This window comes from Oncorhynchus tshawytscha, linkage group LG09 (assembly GCF_018296145.1).
Source record: "Oncorhynchus tshawytscha isolate Ot180627B linkage group LG09, Otsh_v2.0, whole genome shotgun sequence".
In the NCBI taxonomy this organism is placed as follows: Eukaryota; Metazoa; Chordata; class Actinopteri; order Salmoniformes; family Salmonidae; genus Oncorhynchus; species Oncorhynchus tshawytscha.
Window position 1 is genome coordinate 1,396,192 of NC_056437.1, and position 14,915 is coordinate 1,411,106.

Sequence of the window (14,915 nt, forward strand, 5' to 3'; positions counted from 1 at the left end):
GCTGCACCATCGAGAGCATCCTGACTGGTTGTATCACTGACTGGTATGGTAACTGCTTGGCCTCAGGCCGCAAGTCACTACAGAGGGTAGGGCAAATGGCCCAGTACATCACTGGGGCCAAGCTTCCTGCCATCCAGAAAGGCCAGTATGCCGGAGTTGCCGCTTCACTGTTGATGTTGAGACTGGTGTTTTGCGGGTACTATTTAATGAAGCTGCCAGTTGAGGACTTGTGAGGCGTATGTTTCTCAAACTAGGCACGTTATTGTACTTGTTCTCTTGCTCAGTTGTGCACCAGGGCCTCCCACTCCTCTTTCTATTCTGGTTAGTGCCAGTTTGCGCAGTTCTGTGAAGGGAGTAGTACACAGTGTTGAACAAGATCTTCAGTTTCTTGTCAATTTCTCGCATGGAATAGCCTTCATTTCTCAGAACAAGAATAGACTGACGAGTTTCAGAAGAAAGTTATTTGTTTCTGGCCATTTTGAGCCTGTAATCAAACCCACAAATGCTGATGCTCCAGATACTCAACTAATCAAACAAGGCCAGTTTTATTGCTCCTTTAATCAGAACAACAGTTTTCAGCTGTGCTAAAACAATTGCAAAAGGGTTTTCTAATGATCAATTAGCCTTTTTAAAATGAGTAACTTGGATTAGCTAACGCAACGTCCCATTGGAACGCAGGAGTGATGGTTGCTGATAATGGGCCAAACAGAGAAACAGTAATACACATATTTAAACCGTTTAAGTTGAAAGGCACAAAGTTGACTTTTTAAACCGGTTGCGGTTACCCTGAGACGAGCCCTGTGACACTGTGGGGGTCCTATACCAAAACACCTTGCTTTTCCTCACAATCTCCCCTTTCCACAGTGTGGTCACATTAGTTGGTAGTTTCTATTATTATGTTACTTAGATTGACACATTGGTTCAATAATAGACTCTAGGGGGATTTATGAACCAGTACATGGCTGCTTAGTGTCTGTGTGTGAGACCTGAGTTACAGAGAGGATAAAATAACTACAAAGACCTGAGTTACAGAGATGATAAAACAACTACAAAGACCTGAGTTACAGAGATGATAAAACAACTACAAAGACCTGAGTTACAGAGATGATAAAACAACTACAAAGACCTGAGTTACAGAGATGATAAAACAACTACAAAGACCTGAGTTACAGAGATGATAAAACAACTACAAAGACCTGAGTTACAGAGATGATAAAACAACTACAAAGACCTGAGTTACATAGATGATAAACCAACTACAAAGACCTGAGTTACAGAGATGATAAAACAACTACAAAGACCTGAGTTACAGAGATGATAAAACAACTACAAAGTGTTCACGTGTTGTTGAGGTTTTAGTTGTTTCCTGTGTTGTGGCGCTTCAGGAGGGCGTCTTATGTTCACGTTATCAGTCCCATGTTCAGTTTGGGTGGTGATGTGACTGTGCAGTGTGTTGTAGTAACAGCGTAGTAAATGTGTTGTAACTGTGTAGTAACAGTGTAGTAACAGCGTAGTAACCACGTAGTAACAGGGTACTAACAGTAGTAACGGTGTAGTAACAGTGTGGTAACGGTATAGTAACTGTGTAGTAACAGTGTAGTAACGGTGTAGTGTATGTGTAGTAATAGTGTAGTAACGGTGTAGTAACAGTGTGGTAACGGTATAGTAACTGTGTAGTAACAATGTAGTAACAACATAATGACTGTGTAGTAACGGTGTAGTAACTAACAGCGTGGTGACTGTGTGGTAACTATGTAGCAACTGTGTAGTAACAGCATAGTGACTGTGTAGTAACGGTGTAGTAACGGTGTAGTAATAGTGTAGTAATGGTGTAGTGGATGTGTAGTAACCATGTAGTAACGGTGTAGTAACAGTGTGGTAACGGTATAGTAACTGTGTAGTAACAGTGTAGTAACGGTGTAGTGGATGTGTAGTAATAGTGTAGTAACAGTGTGGTAACGGTATAGTAACTGTGTAGTAACAGTGTAGTAACAACATAGTGACTGTGTAGTAACAGTGTAGTAACTGTGTAGTAATGGTGTAGTAACGGTGTAGTAACCGTGTAGTAACCGTGTAGTAACTGTGTGGTAATGGTGTAGTAACGGTGTAGTGAATGTGTAGTAACGGTGTAGTAACGGTGTAGTAACAGTGTAGTAACAGTGTAGTAACAGTGTAGTGACAGTGTAGTGACAGTGTAGTGAAAGCGTAGTGACTGTGTAGTAACAGCATAGAAACAGCGTAGTGACTGTGTAGTAACTGTGTAGCAACTGTGTAGTAACAGCATAGTGACTGTGTAGTAACGGTGTAGTAACAGTGTAGTAACAGTGCAGTAACGGTGTAGTAACAGTGTAGTAACGGTGTAGTGGATGTGTAGTAACGGTGTAGTAACAGTGTAGTAACGGTGTAGTAACTGTGTAGTAACGGTGTAGTGAATGTGTATTAACTGTGTAGTAACAGTGTAGTAACAACATGGTGACTGTGTAGTAACGGTGTAGTAACGGTATTGTAACGGTGTAGTAACAGTGTAGTAATAGTGTGGTAACTGTAGTAACTGTGTAGTAGTGTGTAGTAACGGTGTAGTAACATTGTAGTAACTGTGTAGTAACAGTGTAGTAATGGTGTAGTAGCGGTGTAGTAACTGTGTAGTAACAGTGTAGTAATGGTGTAGTAGCGGTGTAGTAAATGTGTAGTGACGGTGTAGTGAATGTGTAGTAATGGTGTAGTATCGGTGTCATAACGGTGTAGTAATGGTGTAGTAACGGTGTAGTGAATGTGTAGTAACAGTGTAGTAACGGTGTAGTAATGGTGTAGTAACGGTTTAGTGAATGTGTAGTAACAGCGTAGTAATGGTGTAGTAATGGTGTAGTGAATATGTAATAACAGTGTAGTAACAGTGTAGTAACGGTGTAGTAACGGTGTAGTAACAGTGTAGTAACGGTGTAGTGGATGTGTAGTAGCGGTGTAGTAACAGTGTAGTAATGGTGTAGTAACGGTGTAGTGAATGTGTATTAACGGTGTAGTAACGGTATAGTAACTGTGCAGTAACAGTGTAGTAACAACATGGTGACTGTGTAGTAACGGTGTAGTAACGGTATTGTAACTGTGTAGTAACAGTGTAGTAATAGTGTGGTAACTGTAGTAACTGTGTAGTAATGCGTAGTAACGGTGTAGTAACATTGTAGTAACTGTGTAGTAACGGTGTAGTAATGGTGTAGTAGCGGTGTAGAAAATGTGTAGTAACGGTGTAGTGAATGTGTAGTAATGGTGTAGTAACGGTTTAGTGAATGTGTAGTAACAGCGTAGTAATGGTGTAGTAATGGTGTAGTGAATATGTAGTAACAGTGTAGTAACAGCATAGTAATGGTGTAATAACATTGTAGTGAATGTGTAGTAACAGTGTAGTAACAGTGTAGTAACAGTGTAGTAACGGTGTAGTAACGGTGTAGTAATGTTGTAGTAACGGTGTAGTGAATGTGTAGTAACAGTGTAGAAATGGTGTAGTACCGGTGTAGTGAATGTGTAGTAATGGTGTAGTAACGTTGTAGTGCATGTGTAGTAACAGCGTAGTAATGGTATAGTAACGGTGTAGTGAATGTATAGTAACAGCGTAGTAATGGTGTAGTAACGGTGTAGTGAATGTGTAATAATGGTGTAGTAACGTTGTAGTGCATGTGTAGTAACAGCGTAGTAATGGTGTAGTAACGGTGTAGTGAATGTGTAGTAACAGCGTAGTAATGGTGTAGTAACGGTGTAGTGAATGTGTAGTAACAGTGTAGTAACAGCACCCTGCTCCTCTCTCCTCTCTAGGGGCCAGTATTCAGTATGAGCGTATGGGTGGGGACGTGACTATGCAGTGTGGCTCTCTGGACAGCGAGGCCAGTGTGACGTGGAAGGTAAACGGGACGGACGTGAAGGCACGCCACCGGGAGGAGGGGTCTAGACTCATACTGATGGAGGTGGACCTCTCAAACAACGGACTCTACACCTGCTTCCAGAACCCCAACGGAGAACGACGGGACCAAATCAACCTACGTATCGGAAGTTAGTTCTAATAAAGATCCTATCCCATCTCTCTCTTCCTCCTTCTCCCCTCTCTCTCTTCCTCCTTCTCCCCTCTCTCTCTTCCTCCTTCTCCCCTCTCTCTCTTCCTCCTTCTCCTGTCTCTCTCTTCCTCCTTCTCCTGTCTCTCTCTTCCTCCTTCTCCCCTCTCTGTCTCTTCTTCCTCCTTCTCCCTCTCTCTTCTCTTCCTCCTTCTCCTCTTCTCTCTCTTCCTCTTCTTCTCCTGTCTCTCTCTTCCTCCTTCTCCCCTCTCTCTCTTCCTCCTTCTCCCCTCTCTCTCTTCCTCCTTCTCCCCTCTCTCTTCCTCCTTCTCCTCTCTCTCTTCCTCCTTCTCCTGTCTCTCTCTTCCTCCTTCTCCCCTCTCTCTCTTCCTCCTTCTCCCCTCTCTCTCTTCCTCCTTCTCCCCTCTCTCTCTTCCTCCTTCTCCCCTCTCTCTCTTCCTCCTTCTCCCCTCTCTCTTCCTCCTTATCCTGTCTCTCTCTTCCTCCTTCTCCCCTCTCTCTCTTCCTCCTTCTCCCTATCTCTCTCTTCCTCCTTCTCCCCTCTCTCTCTTCCTCCTTCTCCCATCTCTCTCTTCCTCCTTCTCCCCTCTCTCTTCCTCCTTCTCCCCTCTCTCTCTTCCTCCTTCTCCCTATCTCTCTTCCTCCTTCTCCCCTCTCTCTCTTCCTCCTTCTCCTGTCTCTCTCTTCCTCCTTCTCCCCTCTCTCTCTTCCTCCTTCTCCCCTCTCTCTCCTCCTCCTCTCTCCTGTCTCTCTCTTCCTCCTTCTCCCCTCTCTCTCTTCCTCCTTCTCCCCTCTCTCTTCCTCCTTCTCCTGTCTCTCTCTTCCTCCTTCTCCTGTCTCTCTCTTCCTCCTTCTCCCCTCTCTCTCTTCCTCCTTCTCCCCTCTCTCTTCCTCCTTCTCCTGTCTCTCTCTTCCTCCTTCTCCTGTCTCTCTCTTCCTCCTTCTCCCCTCTCTCTTCCTCCTTCTCCCCTCTCTCTCTTCCTCCTTCTCCCCTCTCTCTCTTCCTCCTCCTCCTCTCTCTCTTCCTCCTTCTCCCCTCTCTCTCTTCCTCCTTCTCCCTCTCTTCTTCCTCCTTCTCCTCTCCCCTCCCTCTCTCTCTTCCTCCTTCTCCCCTCTCTCTTCCTCCTTCTCCCATCTCTCTCTTCCTCCTTTTCCTCTCTCTCTTCCTCCTTCCCCCTCTCTCTCTCTTCCTCCTTCTCCCCTCTCTCTCTTCCTCCTTCTCCTGTCTCTCTCTTCCTCCTTCTCCTGTCTCTCTCTTCCTCCTTCTCCCCTCTCTCTCTTCCTCCTTCTCCCCTCTCTCTCTTCCTCCTTCTCCCCTCTCTCTCTTCCTCCTTCTCCCCTCTCTCTTCCTCCTTCTCCTGTCTCTCTCTTCCTCCTTCTCCTGTCTCTCTCTTCCTCCTTCTCCTGTCTCTCTCTTCCTCCTTCTCCCTCTCTCTCTTCCTCCTTCTCCCCTCTCTCTCTCCTCCTTCTCCTGTCTCTCTCTTCCTCCTTCTCCTCTCTCTCTTCCTCCTTCTCCCCTCTCTCTTCCTCCTCCTCCCCTCTCTCTCTTCCTCCTTCTCCCATCTCTCTTCCTCCTTCTCCCTCTCTCTCTTCCTCCTTCTCCCCTCTCTCTCTTCCTCCTTCTCCCCTATCTCTCTTCCTCCTTCTCCCCTCTCTCTCTTCCTCCTTCTCCTGTCTCTCTCTTCCTCCTTCTCCCCTCTCTCTCTTCCTCCTTCTCCTGTCTCTCTCTCCTCCTTCTCCCCTCTCTCTTCCTCCTTCTCCCCTCTCTCTCTCCTCCTTCTCCTGTCTCTCTCTTCCTCCTTCTCCTGTCTCTCTCTTCCTCCTTCTCCCTCTCTCTCTCTTCCTCCTCCTTCTCCCCTCTCTCTTCCTCCTTCTCCTGTCTCTCTCTTCCTCCTTCTCCTGTCTCTCTCTTCCTCCTTCTCCCCTCTCTCTTCCTCCTTCTCCCCTCTCTCTCTTCCTCCTTCTCCCCTCTCTCTCTTCCTCCTTCTCCCTCTCTCTCTCTCCTCCTCCTCCTCCTCTCCCCTCTCTCTCTTCCTCCTTCTCCCCTCTCTCTTCCTCCTTCTCCCCTCTCTCTCTTCCTCCTTCTCCCCTCTCTCTCTTCCTCCTTCTCCCCTCTCTCTCTTCCTCCTTCTCCCCTCTCTCTCTTCCTCCTCCTCTCTCCCTCTCCTTCTCTTCCTCCTTCTCCTTCTCCTCTCTCTCCTCCTTCTCCCCTCTCTCTCTTCCTCCTTCTCCCCTCTCTCTTCCTCCTTCTCCCATCTCTCTCTTCCTCCTTCTCCTCTCTCTCTTCCTCCTTCTCCTGTCTCTCTCTTCCTCCTTCTCCCCTCTCTCTTCCTCCTTCTCCCCTCTCTCTTTCCTCCTTCTCCTGTCTCTCTCTTCCTCCTTCTCCCATCTCTCTCTTCCTCCTCCTCCCCTCTCTCTTCCTCCTTCTCCCCTCTCTCTCTTCCTCCTTCTCCCTCTCTCTCCTCCTTCCCCTCCTTCTCCCCTCTCTCTCTTCCTCCTTCTCCCCTCTCTCTCTCTTCCTCCTTCTCCCCTCTCTCTCTTCCTCCTTCTCCCCTCTCTCTTCCTCCTTCTCCCATCTCTCTCTTCCTCCTTCTCCTCTCTCTCTTCCTCCTTCTCCTGTCTCTCTCTTCCTCCTTCTCCCCTCTCTCTCTTCCTCCTTCTCCCCTCTCTCTTCCTCCTTCTCCCCTCTCTCTCTTCCTCCTTCTCCTGTCTCTCTCTTCCTCCTTCTCCCATCTCTCTCTTCCTCCTTCTCCGTCTCTCTCTTCCTCCTTCTCCCCCTCTCTCTTCCTCCTTCTCCCCTCTCTCTCTTCCTCCTTCTCCCCTCTCTCTCTTCCTCCTTCTCCCATCTCTCTTCCTCCTTCTCCCTCTCTCTTTCCTCCTTCTCCCCTCTCTCTCTTCCTCCTTCTCCTGTCTCTCTCTTCCTCCTTCTCCCTCTCTCTCTTCCTCCTCTCCCCTCTCTCTCTTCCTCCTTCTCCCCTCTCTCTTCCTCCTTCTCCCCTCTCTCTCTTCCTCCTTCTCCTGTCTCTCTCTTCCTCCTTCTCCCTCTCTCTCTTCCTCCTTCTCCCCTCTCTCTTCCTCCTTCTCTCTCTCTTCCTCCTTCTCCCATCTCTCTCTTCCTCCTTCTCCTGTCTCTCTCTTCCTCCTTCTCCTGTCTCTCTCTTCCTCGTTCTCCTGTCTCTCTCTCCTCCTTCTCCTCTCTCTCTCTCTTCCTCCTTCTCCTGTCTCTCTCTTCCTCCTTCTCCCCTCTCTCTCTTCCTCCTTCTCCCCTCTCTCTCTTCCTCCTTCTCCTCTCTCTCTTCCTCCTTCTCCCCTCTCTCTTCCTCCTTCTCCCCTCTCTCTCTTCCTCCTTCTCCCCTCTCTCTCTTCCTCCTTCTCCCCTCTCTCTTCCTCCTTCTCCCCTCTCTCTCTTCCTCCTTCTCCCCTCTCTCTTCCTCCTTCTCCTGTCTCTCTTCCTCCTTCTCCCCTCTCTCTCTTCCTCTTCTCCCCTCTCTCCTTCCTCTTCTCTCTCTTCCTCCTTCTCCTGTCTCTCTCTTCCTCCTTCTCCTGTCTCTCTCTTCCTCCTTCTCCCTCTCTCTCTTCCTCCTTCTCCTGTCTCTCTCTTCCTCCTTCTTCCCTCTCTCTCTTCCTCCTTCTCCCATCTCTCTCTTCCTCCTTCTTCCCTCTCTCTCTTCCTCCTTCTCCCATCTCTCTCTTCCTCCTTCTCCCCTCTCTCTCTTCCTCCTTCTCCCCTCTCTCTCTTCCTCCTTCTCCCCTCTCTCTCTTCCTCCTTCTCCCCTCTCTCTCTTCCTCCCTCTTCTCCCATCTCTCTCTTCCTCCTCCCGTCTCTCTCTTCCTCCCTCTTCTCCCATCTCTGTCTATTTTTATTTCTTCACGTAAGTAAGTTATAACAAGCAGATTGCCACCCTCTTCCTTGACCACATTCTCTCACCCTAGTAAAACCTAAACCTACTTGAAGGTAACAGTGCTTGCTGTTGCCCCTAGTGGCCTCCTGAAGTCCTCAGACAAGAATGGATGTGGTTTACTGACTTGTGTCACGGTTGACCTGGCTGGACAGGCCTGTATGTGTGTGTGACAGGCATTGTCATGGGAAGAAGGGGTCCTGAGGGTGCTGCAGAACCCCTGAAAAAATAAAAAATGAATGTATACATATAGACATATATATGATGACAGGACAGACCAGTGTGTGTGTGTGACAGTGCTGAGAGGAGAAATCAGAGATGTGTCCCAGTGTGTGTGTGTGTGTGTGTGTGTGTGTGTGTGTGTGTGTGTGTGTGTGTGTGTGTGTGTGTGTGTGTGTGACAGTGCTGAGTGGAGAAATCAGAGATGTGTCCCAGTGTGTATGTGTGTGCGTGTGTGACAGGCCAGTATGTGTGTGACAGGCCAGTACGTGTGTGTGTGACAGGCCAGAATGTGTGTCTGTGTGTGTGTGACAGGCCAGTATGTGTGTCTGTGTGTGTGTGACAGGCCAGTCTGTGTGTGTGTGACAGGCCAGTATGTGTGTCTGTGTGTGTGTGACAGGCCAGTATGTGTGTCTGTGTGTGTGTGTGACAGGCCAGTATGTGTGTCTGTGTGTGTGACAGGCCAGTATGTGTGTCTGTGTGTGTGTGTGACAGGCCAGTATGTGTGTCTGTGTGTGTGTGACAGGCCAGTATGTGTGTCGTGCACTACTTCTAACCAGGCTCATAGGGTGTGTGATGCTCATGTCTCTCTGGTCAGAAGTAGTGGAACATAAAGGTAACGGGGAGGCGTCCCTAGTAGGAAGGGGTAGAGGTATTGTAGCATTGTTTATTACAGTTCACAGTTTATTCGCCACGGCACTCGATACAACAGGTGTAGAACAGTACAGTGAAAGTCTTACATTGAGAGCTCCAATAATGCAGTGATTATAATACAAATAATATAGACAATAATACATGTATTAATACATATAATACAGACAATAATCACAAAAACATAGATAATAATATAGACAATAATGTAGATAATATAGACAATAATGTAGATAATATAGACAATAATGTAGATAATAATATAGACAATAATGTAGATAATATAGACAATAATGTAGATAATATAGACAATAATGTAGATAATAATATAGACAATAATGTAGATAATATAGACAATAATGTAGATAATAATATAGACAATAAAGTAGATAATAATATAGACAATAATGTAGATAATATAGACAATAATGTAGATAATAATATAGACAATAATGTAGATAATAATATAGACAATAATCACAATAATATAGATAATAAAATAGATAATAAAATAGATAATAATAGACAATAATCACAATAATATAGATAATAATATAGACAATAATCACAATAATATAGATAATAATATAGATAATAATATAGATAATAATATAGACAATAATCACAATAATATAGACAATAATATAGATAATAATATAGACGATAATCACAATAATATAGACAATAATATAGATAATAATATAGACAATAATATAGCTAATAATATAGATGTAACGGCGTTCGTCTGTTGAAGGAGAGTCGGACCAAAATGCAGCGTGGTGGTTACTAAATAAATACAAAAACAACAAACGAAATGTGAAAACCTAATTACAGCCTATCTGGTGAACACTACACAGAGACAGGAACAATCACCCACAAAATACACAGTAAAACCCAGGCTACCTAAATATGGTTCCCAATCAGAGACAACGAGAATCACCTGACTCTGATTGAGAACCGCCTCAGGCAGCCAAGCCTATGCTAGACACACCCCTAATCAGCCACAATCCCAATGCCTACAAAAAAAACAATACGACAACACAATAAACCCATGTCACACCCTGGCCTGAACAAATAATTAAAGAAAACACAAAAATACTAAGACCAAGGCGTGACAATAGATAATAATATAGATAATAATATAGACAATAATCACAATAATATAGATAATAAAATAGACAATAATCACAATAATACAGAAAATAATGTAGACAATAATCACAATAATATAGATAATAATATAGACAATAATCACAATAATATAGATAATAATATAGACAATAATCACAATAATATAGAATACTAGTATACACAGGGGTACTGGAGTGGATATATATACAGGTCAGTACCTTATTCAATGTCCAGGGTACTGGAGTGGTTGTATATACAGGTCAGTACCTTATTCAATGTCCAGGGTACTGGAGTGGTTGTATATACAGGTCAGTACCCTATTGAATGTCCAGGGTACTGGAGTGGTTGTATATACAGGTCAGTGTGGATAGTCTGTGGGAGAGGGAGAGCAGAAGTTAGGCATACAACAGTTGTTTGGACATTGGATAGAAGTTGTTTAGGAGTCTGTTGAGTCTTGATGCACCGGTACCCCCTGCCAGATGGGAGCATGGAGAACAGTCAATGTGTCGGGAAGCTGAAGTCTTTGTGCATCCCCTCCCTGTTTCCTGTAGTCCTCGATCAGCTCCTTGGTCTTATTGACGTGGAGGGAGAGGTTGTTGTCCTGGCACCACACTGCCAGGTCCCTGTAAACTGTCGGCCAGTCAGATAGTCCAGGATCCAGTTGCAGAGGGATGTTTTCATTCCCAACGTCCTGAGCTTAGTGATGAGCTCGGAGGATACTATGGCGTTGAACGCTGATCTGTAGTCTATGAGCAGTATTCCCCTTGGCCAGGTGTGAGAGGGCAGCGTGGAGTGCAATTGAGATGACATCATCTGTAGATCTGTTTGGGAGGTATGCAAATTAAAGGCATCTGGGATGATGGAGTTGATGTGTGCCATAACCAGCCTCTTTTAAAGCACTTCATGATTACAGATGTGAGTGCTACAGGGCGGTGGTCAGTGTGGCATGACGCCTTAGAGTTCTTAGGAACAGGAATGATGGTGGTCGTTTTGAGACATGTGGGGATTACAGACTGGGACAAGGAGAGGTTGAAAATGACCATGAAGATACCAGATAGTCGGCCTGGATGTCCTAATGTCTAGCTGGATGTCCTAATGTCTAGCTGGATGTCCTAATGTCTAGCCGGATGTCCTAATATCTAGCCGGATGTCCTAATGTCTAGCTGGATGTCCTAATATCTAGCTGGATGTCCTAATATCTAGCTGGATGTCCTAATGTCTAGCTGGATGTCCTAATGTCTAGCTGGATGTCCTAATGTCTAGCCGGATGTCCTAATGTCTAGCTGGATGTCCTAATGTCTAGCTGGATGTCCTAATGTCTAGCTGGATGTCTTAATGTCTAGCCGGATGTCCTAATATCTAGCCGGATGTCCTAATGTCTAGCTGGATGTCCTAATGTCTAGCTGGATGTCCTAATGTCTAGCTGGATGTCCTAATGTCTAGCTGGATGTCCTAATGTCTAGCTGGATGTCCTAATATCTAGCTGGATGTCCTAATGTCTAGCGAATGTCCTAATGTCTAGCTGGATGTCCTAATGTCTAGCTGGATGTCCTAATGTCTAGCTGGATGTCCTAATGTCTAGCTGGATGTCCTAATGTCTAGCTGGATGACCTAATGTCTAGCTGGATGTCCTAATATCTAGCTGGATGTCCTAATGTCCAGCTGGATGTCCTAATGTGTAGCTGGATGTCCTAATGTCTAGCTGGATATCCTAATGTGTAAGTGGATGTCCTAATGTCTTGCTGGATGTCCTAATGTCTAGCTGGTTGTCCTAATGTCTAGCTGGATGTCCTAATGTCTAGCTGGATGGCCTAATGTCTAGCTGGATGTCCTAATGTCTAGCTGGATGTCCTAATGTCTATCTGGGTGTCCTAAAGTCTAGCTGGATGTCCTAATGTCTAGCTGGGTGTCCTAATTTCTAGCTGGATTTCCTAATGTCTAGCTGGATTTCCTAATGTCTAGCTGGATGTCCTAATGTCTAGCTGGATGACCTAATGTCTACATGGATGTCCTTAAAGTTGTCTCTGGAAATAGATAGTCAGTTAACACACAATACATCGACCTAGTGCTTTGATCACACTACATCTACCTAGTGCTGTGATCACACTACATCTACCTAGTGCTGTGATCACACTACATCTACCTAGTGCTGTGATCACACTACATCTACCTAGTGCTGTGATCACACTACATCTACCTAGTGCTGTGATCACACTACCCTTACTCTACACAGAGCCAGTAACTCTGTGTAATGACTTTACCACAGCTTCAAACACACACACACACCTTAGCTTGAAATGTTGAATACAGGGTGTAAGGAGTGTTTAGATTTTATATTGTTGAGAAAGCATTGAATGATTTCCGGTTTGATTTCCTCTCCTGTCAGAGTCTGAAAAAGCTGTCTGTGCTATATCATATCTGACAAAATATTTAAACTAGCTGACATTAACGCCCTTCCTTTATACTAGCTGACATTAACACCCTTCCTTTATACTAGCTGACATTAACACCCTTCCTTTAATTATACTAGCTGACATTAACGCCCTTCCTTTATACTAGCTGACATTAACACCCTTCCTTTAAACTAGCTGACATTAACACCCTTCCTTTAATTAAACTAGCTGACATTAACACCCTTCCTTTAATTATACTAGCTGACATTAACACCCTTCCTTTAATTAAACTAGCTGACATTAACACCCTTCCTTTAATTAAACTAGCTGACATTAACACCCTTCCTTTAATTATACTAGCTGACATTAACACCCTTCCTTTATACTAGCTGACATTAACACCCTTCCTTTAAACTAGCTGACATTAACACCCTTCCTTTAATTAAACTAGCTGACATTAACACCCTTCCTTTAATTATACTAGCTGACATTAACACCCTTCCTTTAATTAAACTAGCTGACATTAACACCCTTCCTTTAATTAAACTAGCTGACATTAACACCCTTCCTTTAAACTAGCTGACATTAACACCCTTCCTTTAATTATACTAGCTGACATTAACACCCTTCCTTTAATTATACTAGCTGACATTAACACCCTTCCTTTAAACTAGCTGACATTAACACCCTTCCTTTAAACTAGCTGACATTAACACCCTTCCTTTATACTAGCTGACTTTAACACCCTTCCTTTAATTATACTAGCTGACATTAACACCCTTCCTTTATACTAGCTGACATTAACACCCTTCCTTTATACTAGCTGACATTAACACCCTTCCTTTAATTATACTAGCTGACATTAACACCCTTCCTTTATACTAGCTGACATTAACACCCTTCCTTTATACTAGCTGACATTAACACCCTTCCTTTAATTATACTAGCTGACATTAACACCCTTCCTTAAACTAGCTGACATTAACACCCTTCCTTTAAACTAGCTGACATTAACACCCTTCCTTAAACTAGCTGACATTAACACCCTTCCTTTAATCTAGCTGACATTAACACCCTTCCTTTAATTAAACTAGCTGACATTAACACCCTTCCTTTAATTAAACTAGCTGACATTAACACCCTTCCTTTAATTAAACTAGCTGTCATTAACACCCTTCCTTTAATTAAACTAGCTGACATTAACACCCTTCCTTTAATTAAACTAGCTGACATTAACACCCTTCCTTTAATTAAACTAGCTGACATTAACACCCTTCCTTTAATTATACTAGCTGACATTAACACCCTTCCTTTAAACTAGCTGACATTAACACCCTTCCTTTAAACTAGCTGACATTAACACCCTTCCTTTAATCTAGCTGACATTAACACCCTTCCTTTATACTAGCTGACATTAACACCCTTCCTTTAATTAAACTAGCTGACATTAACACCCTTCCTTTAAACTAGCTGACATTAACACCCTTCCTTTAATTATACTAGCTGACATTAACACCCTTCCTTTATACTAGCTGACATTAACACCCTTCCTTTAAACTAGCTGACATTAACACCCTTCCTTTAATTAAACTAGCTGACATTAACACCCTTCCTTTAATTAAACTAGCTGACATTAACACCCTTCCTTTAATTAAACTAGCTGTCATTAACACCCTTCCTTTAATTAAACTAGCTGACATTAACACCCTTCCTTTAATTAAACTAGCTGACATTAACACCCTTCCTTTAATTAAACTAGCTGACATTAACACCCTTCCTTTAAACTAGCTGACATTAACACCCTTCCTTTAAACTAGCTGACATTAACACCCTTCCTTTAATCTAGCTGACATTAACACCCTTCCTTTAATTAAACTAGCTGACATTAACACCCTTCCTTTAATTAAACTAGCTGACATTAACACCCTTCCTTTAATTAAACTAGCTGACATTAACACCCTTCCTTTAATTAAACTAGCTGACATTAACACCCTTCCTTTAATTAAACTAGCTGACATTAACACCCTTCCTTTAAACTAGCTGACATTAACACCCTTCCTTTAAACTAGCTGACATTAACACCCTTCCTTTAAACTAGCTGACATTAACACCCTTCCTTTAATTATACTAGCTGACATTAACACCCTTCCTTTAATTAAACTAGCTGACATTAACACCCTTCCTTTAAAATAGCTGACATTAACACCCTTCCTTTAATTATACTAGCTGACATTAACACCCTTCCTTTATACTAGCTGACATTAACACCCTTCCTTTATACTAGCTGACATTAACACCCTTCCTTTAATTATACTAGCTGACATTAACACCCTTCCTTAAACTAGCTGACATTAACACCCTTCCTTTAATTATACTAGCTGACATTAACACCCTTCCTTTAAACTAGCTGACATTAACACCCTTCCTTTAATCTAGCTGACATTAACACCCTTCCTTTAATTAAACTAGCTGACATTAACACCCTTCCTTTAATTAAACTAGCTGACATTAACACCCTTCCTTTAATTAAACTAGCTGTCATTAACACCCTTCCTTTAATT

The 14,915-nt window shown here is 43.5% G+C and overlaps 1 protein-coding gene across 1 annotated transcript in view; it reads left to right on the forward strand.

The window, feature by feature from the left end:
* cntfr (ciliary neurotrophic factor receptor) overlaps nt 1-14,915 on the forward strand; it is a 553,504-nt gene that overhangs the window by 271,947 nt on the left and 266,642 nt on the right. The window contains exon 3 of the mRNA XM_042326362.1: nt 3,808-4,041. Within this exon, the coding sequence (XP_042182296.1) occupies nt 3,808-4,041 (234 nt within the window). The remainder of the gene's footprint in view (nt 1-3,807; nt 4,042-14,915) is intronic.